This window comes from Corapipo altera, unplaced genomic scaffold, assembly GCF_003945725.1.
Source record: "Corapipo altera isolate COAL_440 unplaced genomic scaffold, ASM394572v1 327, whole genome shotgun sequence".
Lineage (NCBI taxonomy): Eukaryota > Metazoa > Chordata > Aves > Passeriformes > Pipridae > Corapipo > Corapipo altera.
The window spans coordinates 1,088,157-1,107,808 of record NW_020885004.1 but is presented as its reverse complement, the minus strand read 5'-3'; the positions used below and the strand labels follow the sequence as shown (position 1 = coordinate 1,107,808).

Sequence of the window (19,652 nt, the reverse complement as noted above, 5' to 3'; positions counted from 1 at the left end):
TCTCTCTCTCTCATATTTTACCCAAATGGACAAAAGCCTTGCACTGTCATTCCTCATGGTGGCCAATGGAGGCCCCTCAGCTCCACTGACATCATCATCAGCTCCAGTCCCTTCACAGCCTGGCATCTGACTGTGTCCACACCTTTATCTCCCAGTACTCCTGTTTAGCCAAGTCAATAGGAAAACTTTCTTTGCATGGGCAGCAGTGGAACTGTGTTCTAGTGAACACCAAAACCAACATCAGTGCCCCTGCCATCTGTGATTTGTAAACAGCTTAGGGCAACCTATTTATGTAGGTTTGGTTATATTTACCCATTTTATGGTTTGTGCCTCTCATGATAGAGAAAGTTCAAGAAGAGATTGACCAGGTAATAGGACGATCAAGAAAACCGTGTGTGGCTGACCGGAACCAGATGCCCTACACAGATGCGGTGGTCCATGAAATCCAGCGCTTCATCTCTCTTGTCCCCCTGGCTCTCCCTCACACTGTGACCAAAGACACCTGCTTCAGAGAGTACATCATTCCTAAGGTTAGTGGGCCAGCTCCCTTAAGTTCAACACGAGGTGGCAGCATATTTGCCCTTAGGCTGTTACAGCCAGAAGCCAGAACTGTTGTGGCTTGACCTTGTTTTCACCCAGACCATCTTGAAGGTTTTATCCTCAGGCTTCTGTAGCTCATTTGCGCTCCCTTGTTGACGCTCCATAGGCCAAGACTAAAACAGTAGCGCTGACCAACACATTTGTTCCCTTGCTTTACCTATCTATGGAAGCACAGTGGGTTCACAAAAACCCGGAGCAGCAAAGTCATGGAGCTGCTCACCACCACCCAGGATAGCCTATGCACATGCTTGGAAGCAAAGTCAGTTGCTGGTTATTGAGCACAGAAAGCCCCTGAGCCACAAAGTGCTGGAGGGTATGTTTCCATTCAATGGAACAAGCAAAACCTGTTTGCTCTGTTCTCACATACTTCCTGAGGCCTTCTCTGCTGGCCACTGCCAAAGGCAGGCTGGTGGGTTACAGCAGCCCATGGCTTGGCCTGACCCACTGCAGCAACTCGCTGCTCTTCTGGGTGACTGTAAACAGCAGCACATGTGCTGTTGGCATTGTGATTTCCAGCTGTCTGTATATAATCATAAGGCAGGATCCAGGGAACTGCTCAACTTCTGGCAAAGAGCTCTTCTGTCATCACTGGCAATTAATCCAGCCCCCATCAATGTCTGGTCAGGAAGAGGATTGTGGCAGGAGAAATCTGTCAGGGGAGGGGAAGTGAGCTTCATTTCCACAACCCTGTGTGCTTTCGCTTTTTGAGGCTCACAGAAAAGAAGGGACATGGTGCACCTACAAGTTCATTATTGTGAAACACTAAGAAAGAGGAAGAATTAGCTCTGATGTCCCCTGATGACCAGAGCAAGGTGAGGATAAATGTTCTGGAGGTGAAAGGGAGCATTAAGGAAGAGCAGCCAACAATTGTCACTGCTGAGACATCCACTAGGGTCTCCCTAACGCTGCCTCCCCAAAAGAAGGGTCCCCAAAGGGAAACCAAAGGCACTGGTAGGGCTATACTGGGAATCTCAGTTTTAACTTGGCAGGCAGTCAAATTGAGTGATCTAAGTTACCTCCCCTTCACGTTCTGCTCTTCTTGTGTTACTTCAGGGAACCACAATTTATCCTGTCCTCAGTTCTGTCCTCCATGACAGTAAAGAGTTTGCAAATCCATATGAGTTCAACCCTGAACATTTCTTGAACAAGAATGGCACCTTTAAGAAGAGCAACTTCTTCATGCCCTTCTCAGCAGGTAAAGCACAGGCTTTCTCTTTTTCTCTGTCTGTCAGCCTTCTCCTCTGGTGACTACCCTGCCTTTCCCTGTAACACACACTGCCTCTTCTCAACATGGTCCCACTGGTGCTTCCTTGGGGCTTGCTGCTCTCTGGATAACTCTTCCCTGCTGCTCCCATCTCCAGTGGCATGTCCCACCTTGTTCAGGCCTGAAGGCTTCCCAAATTTCCTACTAGGAGTTGCCAATGTAATGATGTGAATGGGATCCACTGACACTTTCTAAAATGCCTGTCACCTTCCTATACAACCACCAAAGTCATCCTGAAACAACCTTCTTTAAGTGGTAGCTCCGCTTTTTCCCAGCACCTCTACATGCCACCACTCACCTAAAAATAACCTCAACCTTCCACTTTTTCACCTGTGCTTTATGTCCCCTTGCTCTCTCTCATCTTGACTCCTGTGATGTTCTCTCCATGTCTGAGACTTCTCCTACACTCCTGTTCTTCCTTCATACACCCATCCAAACTGCCAAGGGTAGTTTCTTCTCTTGAAAATGTCATTAGTAAATCTTGACAGTCATCTCACTGCTGTGGCTGTGTGTAGTAAATAAAGCTGTGCAACACATCTGCTTAGTACAAACTCTGGCCTACTTAGAAACACCTACTGAGTGCTGTTTTGTGCTTCCACTTTCAGGAAAGCGAATATGCCCTGGAGAGGGCTTGGCACGAATGGAGATATTCTTACTCGTAGCCACCATCTTGCAGAACTTTACCTTGAAGTCTGTTGTCGACCCCCAGGAGCTCAGCATAACCCCGACGCTGAGTGGGACAGGCAACGTACCTCCTGCCTACCAGCTCTGTGCTCTCCCCCGCTGAAAAGCACTAAACCACTCTCTACAGCGTCCTCAGCCTGGCTATTCCTTTACATCTCCTTTACTGAAACCAACAGCAGGAGCATTGGCCCACCTTGCCCAGGTTCCAGGAAGGCAGTCCAAACATAGATATATGCACAGAGTAGACAGCTTTGAAGCCTCCCAGAACTCCACCCCATCACAGGAGGCTCTGGGTGACATTGCAGCCCCTTGCACTGACACTCTGTCACGGGATCATTGAGCACAGTGGCTGCATCAATCAGCTGCTTTTCTCACAAACACAGATCCCATGGCTGCTCCTGCAGCCCATGTCCCACCAAGAGATGGATAGCGCTGCCTGTGTGTACATTAACAAGCCAATAAAGAAAAATCTATTTATGAGCATTTGAGCTGTTATTTAATTTGGGTTGGGGCAGTGCCCACATCTGCTGCTACACTGCAGAGTAGGTCTGCAGTGCCTGTGGCCAGCACCCTGTGGGAGGGGCTGTTCCTCCCAGGCAAGGGTCCTTCCTTCTTCATCCACTGCGCTCACTGCTGCTGCCTGCAAGGATCTGAGCAGTTGCAACAGACCACCAGTCAGGAAGGCTCATGGTGTTGGAGGGGAAGGGGGTTCTGCAGCCTGAGGGCTTTCTGCTAAATGAAAAGAATGCATTCCTGTTTTTTGAAGGTTGATGCAAAGGAACTCAGTTACCTGGGACTGCAACCAACTCTCTGGCTGCTCTTTTCTACCATCAGTATCACTGCATGGATTTAGATGTTCTTTATTAAAATGAATTAATGTAGGAGAACAGCAAAACCGTGTCTTTCAGAGAACTTGGGGTACTCCAATGGAATCTGATTTTGCTTCTACATCTCAGAGGCACGATTGCAAACAAGTTCTTTCTCCATCCAATTGCTTTTAGTCTTGGTCTCTATAGAATTTCATGTAGGCTCAAAGAGAAAAGTCTCTTGTTCATAATCTGCAACCGTGTGACCCCTGGTGTCCAGGAAAAGGGTTGTGTCTTGTTGTTATTTCTGGTTGTTATTTCTGGCCCCAGATACAATTTGGTGCTTTTCTTTCATTTGGAGACTGGATGGTTTTCATAAAAATATTCCACCACAGGCGACTCTCTTCTGGGCCCTCTCATGGGCCTTGGTTGCGTCTGGATGTTCAGTTTGAGGTGTTTGTCTTGATCTTCATTTACATAGATACTTGTTATCCCCTGCATCATGGTCATATAAAAGTCCTAGAAGCAAAATATAATTTGATTGGTTGTCACAAGGTACTCGAAAACCAAGTGAGTACTGCAGAGAATACAGTATGCAAGAATTCCCACCTCCCTTTGAAAATGTTTAGTATTATTTTGAAGGAAATATCCTATCTGCCTACGTCAGGTCCATCCCTCCTTCTCCCTCTGTTTTTTGCCCATGAAGGCTGCAGTGCTAATGCCTGTGTACTCTAAAACAATGGCAAACCATTGCTGACCTCTCATATGGGATTGCATCAAATGTAGAGACATGCAGTCATGTAGGAGACACAGGCAAGCATGGGGAGGAGGTTATGACGAGCTTTCTATTAGTCTAGGGCTACCCTTAAAGCCAGTCCTGTGATCAGTAACTCAGCAGCATGTGTGCTATGTTGACAGATTAATAGATGGCTTACCTCTGGAGGTCTGGGAGGGGATGATTCATATTCATGTCCTTCCTGCCGTCTAGGATGTTGATTCGTCTGAAGCAATGAACAAAACAGTGACAAACAACATCTATCAACAAGTCACAAACAACTGCATGAGAAGCACAGGGCAGTGAGAAAATGTTCTGTTAGTAAACAGCTCCAGAACGCAGGATGTACTCGGGGGATAAATAACCACACAGGGGATAATATTTGGTATAATATCCAACATATTTTAAGCTGGATGCCAAAACACTCCTTCATTTGGAACAATCATAGGGTCCACTTGACACCTGCCCATGAGAATGACCTTGCAAAGGGGAAACATCAATGCCTGACTCTTGCCCTCATTAGAACATCCAAAATCTATCTGGTCTTTTAACATAGGGGAAAACCTTTGCTTTCACATTTAAACTTGAGAGGAGAAGAGAGGAGAGAAAAAAGAAAAAGAAGGAAAGGGAAAGATGTTGACCCTCAGTATTGTTACCTTACTTGCTAAAGCAAGAAAACAAAGATCCAACAATGCAAAAAAAGCTGGTCAAAACCATCTGTAAACTGGTAGGGAAAGAAAAGAGACCTTTTAAGTGGAACTGTCAATGTCTGTCTGTCAGAATGCTTCACAGTATTCTTCCTCTGTGGGCAGGTTGACTGTCTCTTTGGTGGTGCAGATGATTTTTTCACCTCAGAGGAAAAAACATGATGCTACAGAAACTCCTAACTCTGGAAACCCCAGCACTGGGGATGTAGGCAGAGCATGAAGACCCACCCCATGGGCTCAAACAGAGGAACCAAGTGATCAAACTAAACATACTACAAAACACCTTGGCAATGTTTCTGGAGCCAACTAACACCATTTGTAGTGAGAGGATGATTTCCTGTAGGAAATGAGAGAGAAATCCACTGAAGAACAATGGTGATAGTTTGTGGTTTTTTAATTTCCTGTTATTTGAACAGACCACTTGGCAGTGCCCTTTCAGTATTTGAATGTGAATTTCTCTTTTATCCTTATGAACCCTTCAAATTCTAGGCTGAGGTCCAGCCTTTGAGAGACAGAGCAGAGACAATTGGAGAGTCAAGAGATGTGGTCCTGAACTTCCCAAGAGCTGAAAAGGGTGTTGAATCAGGTTTCTGATATGGAGATCTAGGCTTAGAAGCAGCAAGACACCCAGGAGATGGAAGGTAGTCACCTGATTCCAGCTGTAGTTCTTCCACTGGAGAATACAGACCACTGCCAAGATGACAGCAAGGACCAAGGCCAGAATGCTGGGTATTCCTGTGGCTACTCCAACCACCCATGGTTCATACTAACTTACAAAGAAAGATAGCCCAGTCAAATGCATGCAGTGTGGTCCTTTACAACAGAGTTAGTAGCCAAGCGAGCGGCTACCATAAAACAACAAGAAAAGCCAATATGAGGAATAAACCTGAAGCCCTGGATCAAAACAGTAGCTTCCAGCCCAGCTGTACTGTGAACTGGGGTGGACAGGGGAAGCAGAGGTTTGATTGCAGAGGGAAAAAATTCCATGTAATCAATTGCATTAAAAAATGAAATATACTCTTACCCCAGAAGAGCAATCTGGCTGGACAGTTGCATTTCCAGATGTCTGCGCAGAAGTCTAGAAATACATGGTTATAGAACATATACAAAAGAGTGTTTCATACAAAGCAAGCAAGGGGAGAGTGAGCAGCTGCAAGACTCTAACAACAGCATGTTGTAACATGGTCAGTAACACATGGAGCACCCAGCTACACTCCAAGGTCATGGCCTGTACTTGCCAGTCATAAGCAAGAACCCAAATTCTGCTCCTTCCAACAATGTCCCTGGCTGAAGGGAAGGAATATATGTTTTTCCTCAAAAAGGGGCCTGAGGTTGAAAAAAAGCATGTACAAAGCCTGTACAAGAGATAAGTACAAATATATCCCAGAGAAAGTTGGACTCAGAAGGAAAAGCAGCACAAAGGGGAGTGGGAAGCCCCAGAAAAGATTTGTGTTTGTAACAGTCTGCTCTCTGTCCTTCCCATGGCACTGGAGGCAGCTGCCTGCACAGCCTTGCCTAGATGCATGTGCAGGGCTCTAGCAAACCTCGTGTGCCCAAACACAAAACCCTCTGGCATTTTCTACCCATTGCAAAATGTCACACTCAGCTCCAAATTATGAGGCAGCTCCAGCAAAAAGTCCACCACACAGGCAGTGATGACAGCAGGTGCCTCTCTTCTCCCCTCTCCCAGACTGACCCACCATCTCAAGCTGATATTGCTACAGCTGAGAGCTGCAGGACCCAGCATCCACCTCAGACAGCCCTGGGGAGAGGGCTCTGGGAACAGGCCAGAGGTTGAGAGCTGAACATGTCTCCTCAAAGGCCACAGGCCAGATGGGTCTTCTCTGGACCCTGCAGATAACAGATGCTCTGTTTAACAAAGAATAGCCATGATCAATACCCACATCTACAGTCATCTTTCAGCAACTCAGCAGTCAGAAAATTGCCTTTCCCCATTCTGGGGCAGGCTGTGACTGGACTGATTGTACACAATGACTATGATTCAGCAGAAAAAAGCAACCCACTGATTCCTGGCTGGATAACAAAGCAGTGAAATGCCATTGAACCCTGACTGGGAGGATGCAAAACCAGAAAGGGTCTGTGCATCAGAACAGAGACTACATTTCACAATATAGCAAGCAGGAAGGTAGGATTAGAAATACCAGTTCTTTGCAGGCCCACAACTTTTGGTGGAGAGAGAAGAACCTTGTGTCTTTTACCAAAGAATTGGCTATGACATGTATCTTAATTGAGTGTCAGGACATGTAAAGGACCGTCTGGTAACTGCTGTGATGGCTGGTGTCCTGCTCCCCTCACCATCCCCTCTCTCACTGTGAGAAAACAGAAATGAAATCTGAAACAACACACACATTCTCTTTGGCAAAAGGAGCAGGAAAGAAGTTCTGTTGCATTACAGGCTTAGCAAAATAACTTCTAGCTGGATTTGATAATTTTTAAATAAACAGGAAAACAGGCACAAATGCAGGAATCTGGGGACTTTAAGACTCTCACCTTTCTTTATTGCTACAAAATACCATCAGCATCATTAGGACAGTCTATCAGAAGATCCACATCAACACTCACTCATAAAAGCAGAAATTTCTCTTCCAGAATTCCACCCCCCAGCTCCTACAGATAATGTGATTGTGTGCAGCTAGCTGATCTTCACCCTAAGGAGTGTATTTACCAAATTTACTGTTGGATTGTAAAACCATGAGAATGACTCTGATGTCTCCTGTAGAGAAATAAAACAAAACCAAACAAAACCCCCAAACAAAACAAACCAAAGCAAACAACAAAAGCAAACCAAACCAAACGAAAAAAAAAAAAAGAAAATCAGAACTGAATATTAGCAATTGGGAGATGCTTCTGCCAGGTATGGAATGGGGAGGGGTGCTTCTGAAGTGACTGGAAATGATAACATGAGAATATAGTAATTTGAGCAGAACAGGGCAGGCATGCTAGTTACTCCAGAGAAAACAAAAACTCTGTCATGCTGTTGAAGATATGAGGAAACATGAACTGGTTTGCCTGAATTGTTTATACCATGTAAGGCTTCTGAGTAGTCAGGGGCCTTATTGTTTAATTACACTGGCATTTATGCCAACAGCTCCCAAGTGAGAAAGGGTAAGGCTGTGTAACCCCACTGCAGTTTGGGAGCTGGAGTACAACAGTAGCTTGTAAACCAGCAAGGACTTGCACCTGCAACCTTTGAGTCGCAAACTAATCTCATGTGCCTGCTTCTGTAGATTCAAGGACAGATGAAAACGACAGAAACATATTAACTCCTTGCTGACCAGATTGTTCCCACACATAGGAAGGGAAGTATTCAGAAGAATCTCTGTTAAATGTGCTGTCTGTCAGTTAGATGGGATATAGAGACTCTGCCATCTGGGAGGAATATAAAAGACGCTTGGAGACAGTTGAAAGCTGCTCTTAGCCTCTTTTGCTGGTGCAGCATTACTGCTGGAAGCAATACTGGGCACATTATATGGGGAGCTCTATGGGCAGCTGAGGCTGCCTGCAGGGACCAGTGCTAGTGATGAGAATAGTACTGAGAAGAAGCTTAGCTTCAGACATGGATTATCGGGACAAGCAGTTGCAGGAGCCTCTCCTATAATCCAGGGGCAATTAATATGCACTTCTGTATGAAACAGCTCCTTTAAGACACTTACGTGAGAACACCAGTCAGTCCCAGAAACGTGTAAGAATTAAATAAACCAGAGAAAGAGCAAAGCTGCTGAGGTCTCCCTTGCAGCTGAGACTGGTGCTCTGCAAAGCGTCAGGAAAAGGACAAATGAGCTTTGGTTTACATCCACAAAAAGCCAGCAGAGAGGGAGCTGGCAGAAAGCTGTCCTTTTTCTGCCTGCAGAAGTTCTGTTGCCATGCACTGAGGAGGGAGAGCCTGGTTCTTCAAAGTAGGAGGTCAGTGCAGTGAAAGCTTGTCAACAGCAGGTTGTGGAGAAGGAAGGCTCAAGATGCAAGTGAGTCATGAGAGATTTGGATCAGTCCAAGTTCTGTAGTCTAGGAGCAGGGCACAGCACTACGTGTTGAGGACCGTAATCCACTACAAAGTCAAAGAGGGGGTGAGATTACCAAAAGATCCAGAATTTATCCTCCCATTACAGATACCAGCTGGAGATTTGTTTAGAAATGCGGCCTTTATATGCAAACAATGAACACTGTACTGGAAGTTTAACCTTTGAACAGCTTAGCTACGGGACTGCAGATGTTGTGAAATGCCTTTTGGCATGCAGACACAGCTAGCAATCGGCCACTGAGTGAAAAGGATCTCTTTCAAATTCTGCTTAGAGGTACAGGTACTGCTGCATCCAGGCTGCCAACTGGGAATGAAATATAGCAGACATTTCTCACCCAGATTTCATACTGTGCCTTCCTTGGACTTACTCACTAAACCACAGCTTTGTGAATAGCTGATTTGTTAATTTGAGCTTGGATTTTCATACCTGCCCCTTCTCTGAAACTGTAGATTTATTTCTTTCTTCTTGGCTAAAGACAGTGCACTTAATGAACTTCATTATTATTTCTAGGGCTGTGCGTGCAAGTTAAGTGAAAGTTTGAACAGAAGGAGCCACATCAATAATATATTTACATATGGTCACCTTTCTCAGGTCAAGTTCTTTGTGAAACTACATTTGTGTATGCAATGGAATAGGTCTGCTACTCACAATAACTTGATTGGTAGCCCTTGATTTGAGAAGAAATGTTTTTCCTAGCTTATTCTGTCACCAGGGTTAAATACTTAGTTTCTTAAGGTGGGACACAAGAAGATAGACCATATAACTTCTTACTTAAAGGAAAAACCTAGTTCTGCCCTTAAATCTCCTACAGGTGACTTGCAGGGCAGTGGGTATTTGTGCTCTCTTCTGACTTGAATTACAAAATTCAAGATTTGGGATATCCTAAGACTTCGTATTTGGAAACTGAAGTGTCTAACCTGCTAGCAAGCAAATACAGAAAGCCATAGCAAGACACTGAAAAATAGGCTGTTTCTTTCAGTTGTCCCATGGTTTAAAGCCAGTGTCTCAAGTTACTTGCAAAAATGGATCAGTAAACAAGTTTGTATTTAGCCTCATCAGGAGAGACATGAAGATTACGATTGACCTCCAATTTAGTTACTTAAAAAAAGAAAGCAGAGGATGCTTCTAATCCTCCTGATTAAAACTCCTGACCATTGCTCTGAAATTTCTAAATGTAAAGTGAATGTAATTAAATATTGTGAGATCTTTCTATTCCTGCACTGCTCCTGCTTTTGCTCACAGATTGCCCTCACTACTCCAGTAACTTTTAAGGGGTTCTGAGTACCAGTTACTCTGATATGAGTCAGGTAGGTTTCCCGACAGCATTGACTGCCTGCCAAGAGCACATCTTGGGTGAGAGAAAACCTTTTACTGCAGCTGAGGGAAAACCTAAACATTGCAACCCTTCCCTCTCCCTTCTTGCCATTCAGTAACTCATAGCATCCTGCAGACCTGGAAAGAGAAGGAGAGACCACAAGGAGACAGGCCTCTTCCCCAGCCAAGTCCACATCACTGGGACCCTGCATCTCAGTGCAGAGAGCCTCTCACGGAAGGGAGGGGAGTTGGATGAATACAATTAACACACACCCGAAGATCAGGTGCTCTGGATTTACATCTCAGTTTTAACACAGATGCTTCCACCTCTCAGCGTCAACTGTCCAACATACAGATAATACTCCCTTTCCCCTAGCTTTTCTTGCACTTGCTCAGACTGTGATTGCTGATGGGCAGGGACCACTCCCTCTTTGGTGCCTATACAGCTCCATGGGTAACAACTCACCAGTTCTTGTATGGAGCTGGCACAGGCCATTCACTGGGTAGGGCTGAGGAAGAGAGACAAAGGGAGATCCCAAGGGGACCAACAGGGGGAAGTGAGAGAAGACCAGCAGAGGTTAGAGAGATCAAAGCCATTAATATATTATTTCTGTTTGTATGCCATTAACAAGTAACTTTGTGCTGCACTCCCATAAGTCTTCTGTTGATCAGTGAATGCTCATGGAATTAGTTCATTATTACATTTCAGAGGAGAATGTTGCTTTAGCCCAGAGTCAGCTAGCTGCTGGGAGAAGGGAGGTTTTACTCTCAGCCACTCTCACCTGGCCATTTTTAAACAGATACCAGTGTGTTTCAGCTCCCAGGACAAGAAATCTCCTGAAGGGTCCACTTCATGATCCAGGGCATCAGTCTCCTCTTTGCTCCAACTGTCCTAAGACCAGGCAATACCTCCAGGACAGAAAAGCTGGGGCAGATGTTAAAATCCAAGCAGATATCTGAACCTATCTGTTGCACCATAAGGAAATGCACAGCAAACAATCAGCTTGACTGATCTGGTCAGGGCAGAGAATGGGAGGGTTAAACACCCCAGGGAGCTTTTCAACCGATAGATAACCAGTTCAGTGGCCTCACCTCTTCTGCTCTCTGACGTCCTCGTCCTCTCACTGCTTCCATCCAAACAAAGCCAACCAACTCCTACTCACCATTTTGCTCTTCTCCCCGAGAAGTCCCTGCATGCAGTAACAGCAGACTGCCCAATGCTAGGGTTAGCACTCGTTTTAAGATGAGTTTCTCTTCCTCCTAATACACAAACTGTGGACCTGCAAAGAGGAAGAGATGATGGCATTTCTCTTGGGCTGACTCAGACAACCTGGCTGGGTCCCAGCACACCTGACAGAGCCAGGTCCCTGCCAGGGGCAGGGTCTGGTATGTACCTGGGAAGCTGGGCTTCAGGGCACTGGAGACTCCACCTCTTCTCTGCCAGATACACGGCAAATAAGAGCTCCTGGCTCCAAGAGTGTGCTTAGGGTGAGCCACAGATCAGCTTGAGGGGAATCCTGCTTTTGGTTTCTAAGGCTAGCACCTCGTCTGCCAGAGCACCTGCTGGAAATGTCAGAACAAAGTGAAGGATTTCTGCTGGCTTAATGCTGAGACCAACAAGCCTGTCTGGTCTGAGGCATCGTTCTTTGTCTGAAGTGAGTTGTGTCACTGGGTACTTGTGTTTTTAAAGGATGAAGAATCTTCTAGCAGACAATGGATATGCCCTTTTTCAACTCACACACAGTGACTGGATGGTCTTTGGGCACTTTCTGGAAAATTAAGTCCTGTTTCTATAAGTAAGTAGAGAAAAAAGAGACTGGCCCTGTCACAGCACTGGTGGCAGACAGTGTGGAAAAAGATGTTAAGGGAACATAATAGTTGAACAGTAGAGAAACTACAAACCTGCAAAAGATCTTTACAGACGCAATAGATAGATCATGCACACAGTAAGAACCTAACTCGCTGTAACCGCAAGTGTCTGTGTGTTTCTTTAACAGTTATGACTCCAGTTCATATCCCACCTTCTATTTTACCTCCCATTTCCTACCAGCTTCACTTGGGCTGCATCATTTCTAATGTTTCAACATTGCTTTGCTCTGTAACTATCTGTGTGACTGAAGACTCATGGGTGTCATTTTGGAAATCATGTCTACCTACTGTCTTGACTGTCAGCCTCTAGGTTCATTCCAGGGTCATACTGTGCCATGGTACTCTGATGCAGGAGGCTACGTGGGGATGCATATTCCTTACTTCATATCCGTTGCTGCTTTGCCTTTGGGAACAGCTGGGAGGAAATTCAGTCACCATGAAGGTTTGGGTAGCTTTGACACACAACAGGAAATTTTCTAGGTGGTAGGACACAGATGAACTAGGTATGTGTTGGGGAAAGAACACAGACATGGCTCTTAGCAAGCAGGGTAGCCATCAAGCACTAGACAGAAAGAGGAAGAAAAGCATTTTAGGTTCTACCTATCGGCATTTGGCTGCCATGGTGCATGGACCACAACTCTGCAATAAGGAACATCTGCCTCATGCTTATCCTGCTGTCCTTTGCACAGGAGTTTCATGTCTCTTGTCTTTGGGACCTTCTGATGAAGGCCATAGCCTGTAGTGTAGCAAATGAGCCTCATCCTTTGAGGGATACTTATGGACTAATTACCAGATCCCTGATGTTTATCACTGCAGATCTGCGTCTCAGCCCACTAAAGCGTGAGTGCGGAACACGAAACAACGATGTAGCTCTTTGGCTGAACAACTTGTTTTTCTGCCCCACTTACTAATGCTCTCTTGATTGCAAAAGCAAGACAAGCCTAAAGGCTCACAGGAAAGCACTTCCTGCAGAGAGTAAATCCCACCTGGTATTAGCAGAAGACACAAACAACAGTTGGCAGAACAAGGAATATAGTAACAAATTTCCTCTCCTTGAAGAAGTGGAAAATGCATGCATACAACACAATGTGCAACTGAATCCACAGTCTTTAATGAATACAGAGACTCACTCACTTGTTCTGGGCACAGGTACATTTATGATTGCCCCCACACCCTCCTCTCCTTCCCCTCTAAAAAATTATTTTAGTTAGTGAAATGTAAAAACCACACAAAGACCAGAATACATACACACACATCAGAGGGTCTGACATTTTTTTTTTCCTTAAGAAAATTTCACACGTTTAGAATTATCGACTGCTAGGTCCAGTCAGTACAGCAGAAATATTCTACATAGATCATTGGTTGAAATGCACAGTACAACAGTTGCGAGCACACTGTCACAAGAGACACCTGGATGAATGCTAATGAGTCTAGTACATCTGTCAAACCACATTGCAAGCATCTGAAACAAACCAGTCTGGGGTGGATGGGAAATTACCAGAACAATGAACAGAGATGTTAAAGTACACGTCTACAGCTGCTACAGTCACTTTTCCCTAGAGCCATTGCTGCCACTACGGGGTCAGGAAACTTGAACTGCTGCTTGCCACCTGAAACTTTGCTTCTGTTTCAGAGGCACTGATGTCACATTTTATTTCCAGACCATTTCCATTACAATTTCATTGTAATTTTGCTTGAACTGGAGCAAGGAAAAGAAGGACAAACACACACCTCGTCTAGCAGTGCTCACTTCCCCAGACCTGCATGGTCAAACAGCTTGAGATCAGAGGTCTTGCCTGTAAGAAAGCCTCAAAATTTGAAAAAAAGAAACAAAGCAGAGCTAAAAAAACCCCAAAACACAAACAAAAAACCAAAACCAAAACAGAGATAACGTGATTTTATACAGCCTGCAATAAAGCTATAGTCAGTGGTACAGTATTGTTCACTTTACATTTATTAAGGCTTTGACTACTGGTCTTCTACATGCACATTTTATATACATATAATCTTCCGTGTGTGTGTATAAATTACTTTACTTTTCTTGTTCTAAGCAAGAAAATATTTTCATGCATTTGCTTCTCCCAGTATTCACAATACTTGGACCATATCCTGTTCAAGGATTTCTGGAGAGGGCTGGGTCTATTTATTATCCATCTGAAAATGCCCTAATCTCCAGGAATGTCATTTGTGCCTGACAGTGGCGTTGGCCCCATACTTCTCCACAGCCGTACACCAGAGAGGAGGTGTCATCTCGGAGCCTGACAGCACATTGGTTATGTAAACATAGTAATCCTTGGATTATAAATACTTTATTAAAGCTAACACACCTCAGCTTTTAGCTCATAATTGCCCATGAGTGCCTTAATGAAACATTCAAAATAAAGTCTTTTTTTAACTCCCATATCAATAGTTCAATTACGGTGGTTCCCCCAAAAGCGCAGTTTTCCCTACTTTTTTCCCAAAGAAGTGTTAATTCTTCAAGCCTGTAGTAGCTTCCATGAGCAAACAAGAGCATGTCTGAACCTTATAACCCAAAGTGCTCTAAGTCACCATCTCACTTGCACCCTTGCCATGAAATTAAGAGACTGGGCCATGCACCGGTGAGGAACGAGGAGGAAGCAGAAACCAGAAGAGCTCTTCTGTTCCTAGTCCCATGCCTGCAGGTTGCATATGTTTGACAGGTTCCCACAGCTCACCAGAGCTGACCCGTAGCATGGCCTGTGTCCCTCTGCCTCTAGGACACGCAGGCTCCCTCTGCCCCAGCATTCCCTTCAGTGACATGCTCCAGCTAGCTGATGTTGCAGAGCACTCCTACGTGTTGGTGGGCAGCCCTGGGGAGAGCAGCTCAGCCGTGAAAAGGAAGGGTTCACAGGGAAATGGTAGTAAGCAAAGGAAGCAGTGAAAAGAAGGCTGAGAAAGCAGGCGTGGGTGGAGTGAGGAGGAGAGAGATCCCTTATTTAAGATAAGGCCTGGACTGCTGCCACAGCTCTCTGAGCTGCCTTCCCTGGTGGTGTAACTGGAGCATACTCTCAGCGTTCCTGTTACTAAGCTTTGCCACCATCACAGAGTCATGTTTTGCATTCCACCACAGCATTGCCATATCAGCCACCACCTTTCCCTTGGGCACTGCATCGACCGAAGTATCTCCATTCAATGTACATCATGACAATTACCACTAATCAGACACTGGGCCTGTCTCATTTACTGGGATCCAAGTAGCTAGCAGCCCTAAAAAGACTGTCCCTGTCCCCCGCCTTGCTCTCCACTCAACAATAAGCAAGACAATAAATAGAAGGGACAGAAGGAGTGATGGATGTCCAGCCATCGGGTTGTTCTCTTATTGCACAGAGTATTTTGGGCTGGTAGGGGAAAGTGGGTGGCTCAAAAAGTCCTTTGAAGAAATCCTACTGGGTATCTGTCCACATCACCTGCACCAGAAAATATGTTCAGACAGCTCATGTGGGTGCTTGGGAATTATCACCTAGAAACAAGATATGCAAGAGACGAAGGCTTTTCTCAATTCAAGTTCAGTCTTACTCAGCCTCATGGCAAGTTGTGCAAAATACAATGTTTATGCCCTGGTAGGTATGATTAGAAGACAATTTTTTGGTCCTGGGTATGTTAACAAGAAAGGGTCATGCTAATAGTTGCAGAGGCAAACCTTTGAGACTGGATTTAGTTTTAGTTACAGAAAATACTGTACACTGCTTTTGGCCAGGTGCACAGAAGCTTTAAAAAAAAAAGGACAAAGATCACAGTTAAATGTCTCAATCTTCATATGGGGAATGTCTGTGAGGAGCAGTCAAACTACTTTCTCATGTGCAATGCATCCTGAAATTTGGTACTTATGTATCGGGCATGAAAGCCTTTCTTGTTGATGGTGTCATCTGTGTGGAATCGAATCATGATGGAATCCCCTGCAGAGTAGATTTCTTCCAGAGGCTGCAGAAAAGGAAAGAAGACAGTACATAGTGGTCAAGTCTACAGACTAAATAACTGTCTGCACTATGATGATAGAGTTTAAGCTCACAGTGAACATGGATTGGCCAGTAATTGTGAAGACTGAGCGCTCAGTACCTCCTGCCCTGATCTGCCTTCCTATGCATATTTTCCTTGACTGATGCCAGTCCAATCTACAATCCCAGTTCTTCCAATTATTTTTTTCACAGGACTTTCTGGATATTCTTGTTCCAGTTTTCAGGTTTACTCTAATTTGCCATTATCTTTTCAGGAAATGACACAATACAAACTGGACCCTGTTTGGCAGCTGAGGCTCTCCCAGGGTTCATTAGCAGCAAAACAACTTAGGTACTTATATTTCATGACAACTCTGGTTATCTCCCACACTGTTGTGAGCTGCTACAATGTCCCTGTGCTTCTCTGCAGGACCAACACTTTCCCAGCCATTCTTCATTTGTCAGTGTGCAGGTAGGTACATTACTACTCTGCTGCCCTGAACTTTTTCAAACTCAGCTGCTATGCCTTTGTTTATATTCCAGACCATTTCCCCAGTTTGTGAGGACTTCTTCCATACCTACTCCCTGACTGTCTCTCTTTAAATTCAATAAGAACCTTCTCCATTTCATTCCTGAAGTCCTAGAGAAATCAAACACAGACCCTCTGATTTTAAAAACCACACACCATCACTCATGCTAGAGTCACTCCTGTTAATGGGGTTGCAGGTAACAGTTTAGGAGACAGCAATGCCATTCTAGAGTCAACAAGCAGCTCTGTAAGTCCCTCCGCTGTTCGCCCTTGGCATAGCATGGCCACAACGTAACCTGGCTTCAGGCAGCAAGTGACTGAGAATGAAACTGCCCTTTGGAAGCTGTTTCTCACATTTACACATCACTTTTTTGGCAGAGCTGGGGCACAGCAGTGCAGCAGTCTTGTGCTGCTGTACATGGCCCTGGGCTAAAAAGGGACCGTCCGTCAGTACCATTTTCCAGCCAACTCTGTGCATCAGATAAAATGGCTGTGATCTCCAGCCAAAGGGGAAGAAGCAAAACCCAGTCAAAAAGCATTCTCATTACCAGTTTGTGACAGCTGCCCCTCTCCAGAAATCGTATGACAGTATTTTTCTTTGCCACCCCCAGTGATCCCTAAGAAATCACCACCATCATGGCTTACCCCTGAGCCACAGAAGCGTCCCAGACGGGGTGCAGTGCTGTCGTAACCATCATAAATCTCCATGTAGTCGTACCCACAGTCAGCCTCCTCCTCAATCTCGAATATCTGGAATATTAGCTCCACCCCATAACCATCTTCAGCTACAATCACCCATTCACAGTCGGCTTGACCTGGGTAGTTGTTGTCCCCAAACTGAGCATGGGAATATAGCTCCTTAGTTCGTACTTCAGCCTTTAAGAGCCCACCACACTCTGAAGGAAGAAAAGGGCACAAAACAGTCTCTCAAAGGCCTTACCTCATAAGAAAAACTCATCCCACTTTTGGGCCGGTCATGAGCAGAGAAGACCTCCAGCTTGAAGTACAGTAGGGAAGGTAATTAAACACTGCACCAAACTACCATAAAACAGTGAATTCTCCAGTCACCCATGAATCCATAGACCCACAAAGCTAAAAGGAGCTTGGTTCTTTTGGTACAGAACACGCATGGAAAGAGGTGACCAGTTTAAACTGGCAGGATGGGGTTCTTGACACATTATATTCTGGGAAAATGTATTGTTTTAGAAAGCAACTGCTTTGTTCTTTGCACTTGTCCTGTAGCTGAAATTCTGACCCCAAGTATTTTGTCAGCAGGAAGTTGAAGCGCATCAAAAAACTGGGGAGCAAAACAATCCTTTTCTGCCCACACAATACACAAAAGTAGCCCTGTGTTTGTGCAGAAGGGGTATACTTTAACAAAGAGTTTTCTGCAGCCAATGAGGAAGATGCCTCTTCACCAGTCTCTCATGCACTGCCACTCAGAGCACGTTTCACCTGTTTACAGTGGCAGGGATTTCAAAGAAGTGAATGTTGGTACAACACGCCCACCTCTGGGCTGCCACAGATAAGAGGATCAAGCTGTGTGTCCACAGCACAGCTCTGCTTCTACCATAATCAATCTAATGTGGGCCTGTTTTGTGTGTGGGCCAGTAGGTGGACTAAACTGCACCACCCCCTTTTCCGATGGGTGATGTGGAACAGAAGGGATTGTTGCTGAATCAAACACCTCCAATTTAAACAAAAGAGCATGAGCAGGAATGTCCAATACCAGGAGACCTCTGAGTTGTTGTGGAAACTGGTATTTTGGTATTGTGGCAGCAATGGTCTGGGAACTGAATATACAACCAGTTAAAGTTTGGGCTAAGCCTATTTGGGAGAAAAGTGTGTTTGGTTTTGCCTAGTAAAAAAATGCAGTGAGACTTGATGATATCTTATGGCACTGCAGTATTGGCAGACAACCAGCTTACCTGTGCTGTGCTTTGCCTGGAAACCTCTCCTTTGCACAGAAGCATCAGAATAAAACCTGAGGAACATCTTGTTGGTAGAAGCCACTACAGGGTCTGGTTTCTTGCTGCCACAGAAGCGGCCAAGGATAGGTGACTTGCTGTTAGGTCCATCATACATTTCTAAGTGGTCATAGGCACACTCTTGGTGCTGTTCAATCTCAAATTCATTGAAGGTCTACAGCAAGAATATGGAGAATTAAGACAGACATCTGTAAATCTGAGTATGCGATTTAGCAGAGGATGAAATGCCAAGTGAGAAACAGATCAAACAGTGCATCTGTCCCACTCCTCCCACAGAACAGTGTGCTTTCAGACAAGAATGATCTCAGGGTGGCAGAGCTCAGAATTCCATACCATTGTGCCATGTTGCCTTAGCTTTGCTGCCTCACATAGGTGCATGACAAGTTATCAACTGCAAGCCTTATAAGCATTTATTTTTTTCCACTGGGAACCCTGCCCAGCACACCAAATGGGCTGTTCTTCAATATTACTTCCACTGAGCACAGGGATTATTTCCCCCAGTGCCTGGACCATCTGCACAGATTTGGGCATGTCCTGTTATTTCCATAAGGCCATGTTGTAAAATGGCCCTGATGCCCGCTCCTCAGAGGGGCTGGGGACCAGCTCAGCCACTACCTTATTTACATACCATCCCAACAAAGTGGTTCACAAGGAGAGGTAGGAGTGGGAGGGCATGTTATTGCCTGTAAATGGAGGGCAATACTCCACAGTTGTCATCTGCTGGAGTATCCTCTAAGCTGCCTCTCCCCTCCTGGTGTCTCTCTTGAGATCTTCTGCCCTTTTGCAAGCCAGGGCAGCCTCCCACAACACTCTCCTCCAAGAGCCCCAGACAGGACCTGTAGGCATCAACCTCCTGCTCACACAGTGGTGGTGGGAAGTCACTTGAGCTCCTCACAACCCAGCCTGCTTCTCCACTCACAGTCCCACTCTCTGGTTACTCACCACTTTCACTCGGTGGCCAGGTGTTGCAGAGATGTCCCAGGTGCACTCTTTCCGGCTGGGGTACTTGTCAGGCCAGTTGGGACTGCTCATCATTCCCTCCGCACCACTCAGCTTGTGCTCACAACCAGCTTGAAAGAGAGAGAGAGAGCACATTGAGGCAAGTCTCACGTGGGAACCC

The 19,652-nt window shown here is 45.3% G+C and overlaps 2 protein-coding genes and 1 long non-coding RNA gene across 8 annotated transcripts in view; 1 reads left to right on the top strand and 2 right to left on the bottom strand.

Annotated features, from left to right (window-relative positions):
• Nucleotides 1-315: 315 nt before the first annotated feature.
• Nucleotides 316-3,029, top strand: LOC113958746 (cytochrome P450 2C25-like). The gene is made up of 3 exons (XM_027667269.1): nucleotides 316-530; nucleotides 1,654-1,795; nucleotides 2,470-3,029. The coding sequence occupies exons 1-3, from the start codon at nucleotides 336-338 to the stop codon at nucleotides 2,649-2,651; spliced, it is 519 nt and encodes a 172-aa protein (XP_027523070.1). The 5' UTR covers nucleotides 316-335; the 3' UTR covers nucleotides 2,652-3,029.
• Nucleotides 3,030-3,469: 440 nt separating this feature from the next.
• On the bottom strand, nucleotides 3,470-12,881 carry LOC113958748. Of its 2 annotated transcripts, none has more exons than XR_003531599.1 (3): nucleotides 10,657-12,881; nucleotides 4,290-4,355; nucleotides 3,470-3,873 (listed from the first exon to the last, which is right to left on the bottom strand). It is a non-coding gene; the product is annotated as an uncharacterized LOC113958748 (long non-coding RNA). The 2 variants fall into 2 exon arrangements; XR_003531598.1 differs by lacking the exon at nucleotides 10,657-12,881 and adding an exon at nucleotides 5,486-5,844.
• Nucleotides 12,882-13,304: 423 nt separating this feature from the next.
• The window catches only part of TLL2 (tolloid like 2), an 89,771-nt gene continuing 83,423 nt past the window's right edge, over nucleotides 13,305-19,652 (bottom strand). For all 5 annotated transcript variants that reach the window (XM_027667264.1, XM_027667265.1, XM_027667266.1 and 2 more), the window contains 4 exons: nucleotides 19,475-19,602; nucleotides 18,473-18,686; nucleotides 17,190-17,440; nucleotides 13,305-16,001 (listed from right to left, as the gene is read on the bottom strand). In XM_027667264.1, coding sequence (XP_027523065.1) covers nucleotides 15,867-16,001; nucleotides 17,190-17,440; nucleotides 18,473-18,686; nucleotides 19,475-19,602 — 728 coding nt within the window. In that variant the 3' untranslated portion in view covers nucleotides 13,305-15,866. The remainder of the gene's footprint in view (nucleotides 16,002-17,189; nucleotides 17,441-18,472; nucleotides 18,687-19,474; nucleotides 19,603-19,652) is intronic.

Excerpts from the sequence above, each read along its gene's own strand:
- LOC113958746 (XM_027667269.1), top strand. The coding sequence starts at position 336 with ATGATAGAGAAAGTTCAAGAAGAGATTGACCAGGTAATAGGACGATCA. Across the intron at positions 531-1,653 it reads GAGAGTACATCATTCCTAAG|GGAACCACAATTTATCCTGT; the intron begins GTTAGTGGGCCA and ends GTGTTACTTCAG. Across the intron at positions 1,796-2,469 it reads CTTCATGCCCTTCTCAGCAG|GAAAGCGAATATGCCCTGGA; the intron begins GTAAAGCACAGG and ends TTCCACTTTCAG.